Genomic DNA, 316 nt, shown 5'->3' on the forward strand with positions numbered 1-316 from the left:
TTGTGGATCTTGAGGTTCTCGGAGCGGGCGAAGACCTTGCCGCAGCCGGGGAAGGGGCAGGGGAAGGGCTTCTCCCCCGTGTGCACGCGGATGTGGTTGATGAGCTTGTACTTGGCCTTGAAGGGCTTGCCCTCGCGGGGGCACTCCTCCCAGTAGCAGACGTGGCTGCTCTGCTCGGGCCCGCCGACGTGCTCCACCGTGACGTGGTTGACCAGCTCGTGCATGGTGCTGAAGGTCTTGGAGCAGGGCTTCCCGGCGCCCGGCGGCTGCTCGGGCTCCAGCCACTTGCAGATCAGCTCCTGCTTGATGGGCTGCC

At 66.1% G+C, this 316-nt stretch overlaps 1 protein-coding gene across 1 annotated transcript in view; it reads right to left on the reverse strand.

Moving 5' to 3' along the window:
* The window catches only part of LOC109302271 (zinc finger protein ZIC 5-like), a 16,876-nt gene that overhangs the window by 11,000 nt on the left and 5,560 nt on the right, over positions 1–316 (reverse strand). Inside the window, exon 2 of the mRNA XM_019523834.1 lies at positions 1–311. Coding sequence (XP_019379379.1) covers positions 1–311 — 311 coding nt within the window. The remainder of the gene's footprint in view (positions 312–316) is intronic.

Source organism: Gavialis gangeticus, unplaced genomic scaffold (genome assembly GCF_001723915.1).
Source record: "Gavialis gangeticus isolate Ggan-Ray unplaced genomic scaffold, GavGan_comp1, whole genome shotgun sequence".
Lineage (NCBI taxonomy): Eukaryota > Metazoa > Chordata > Crocodylia > Gavialidae > Gavialis > Gavialis gangeticus.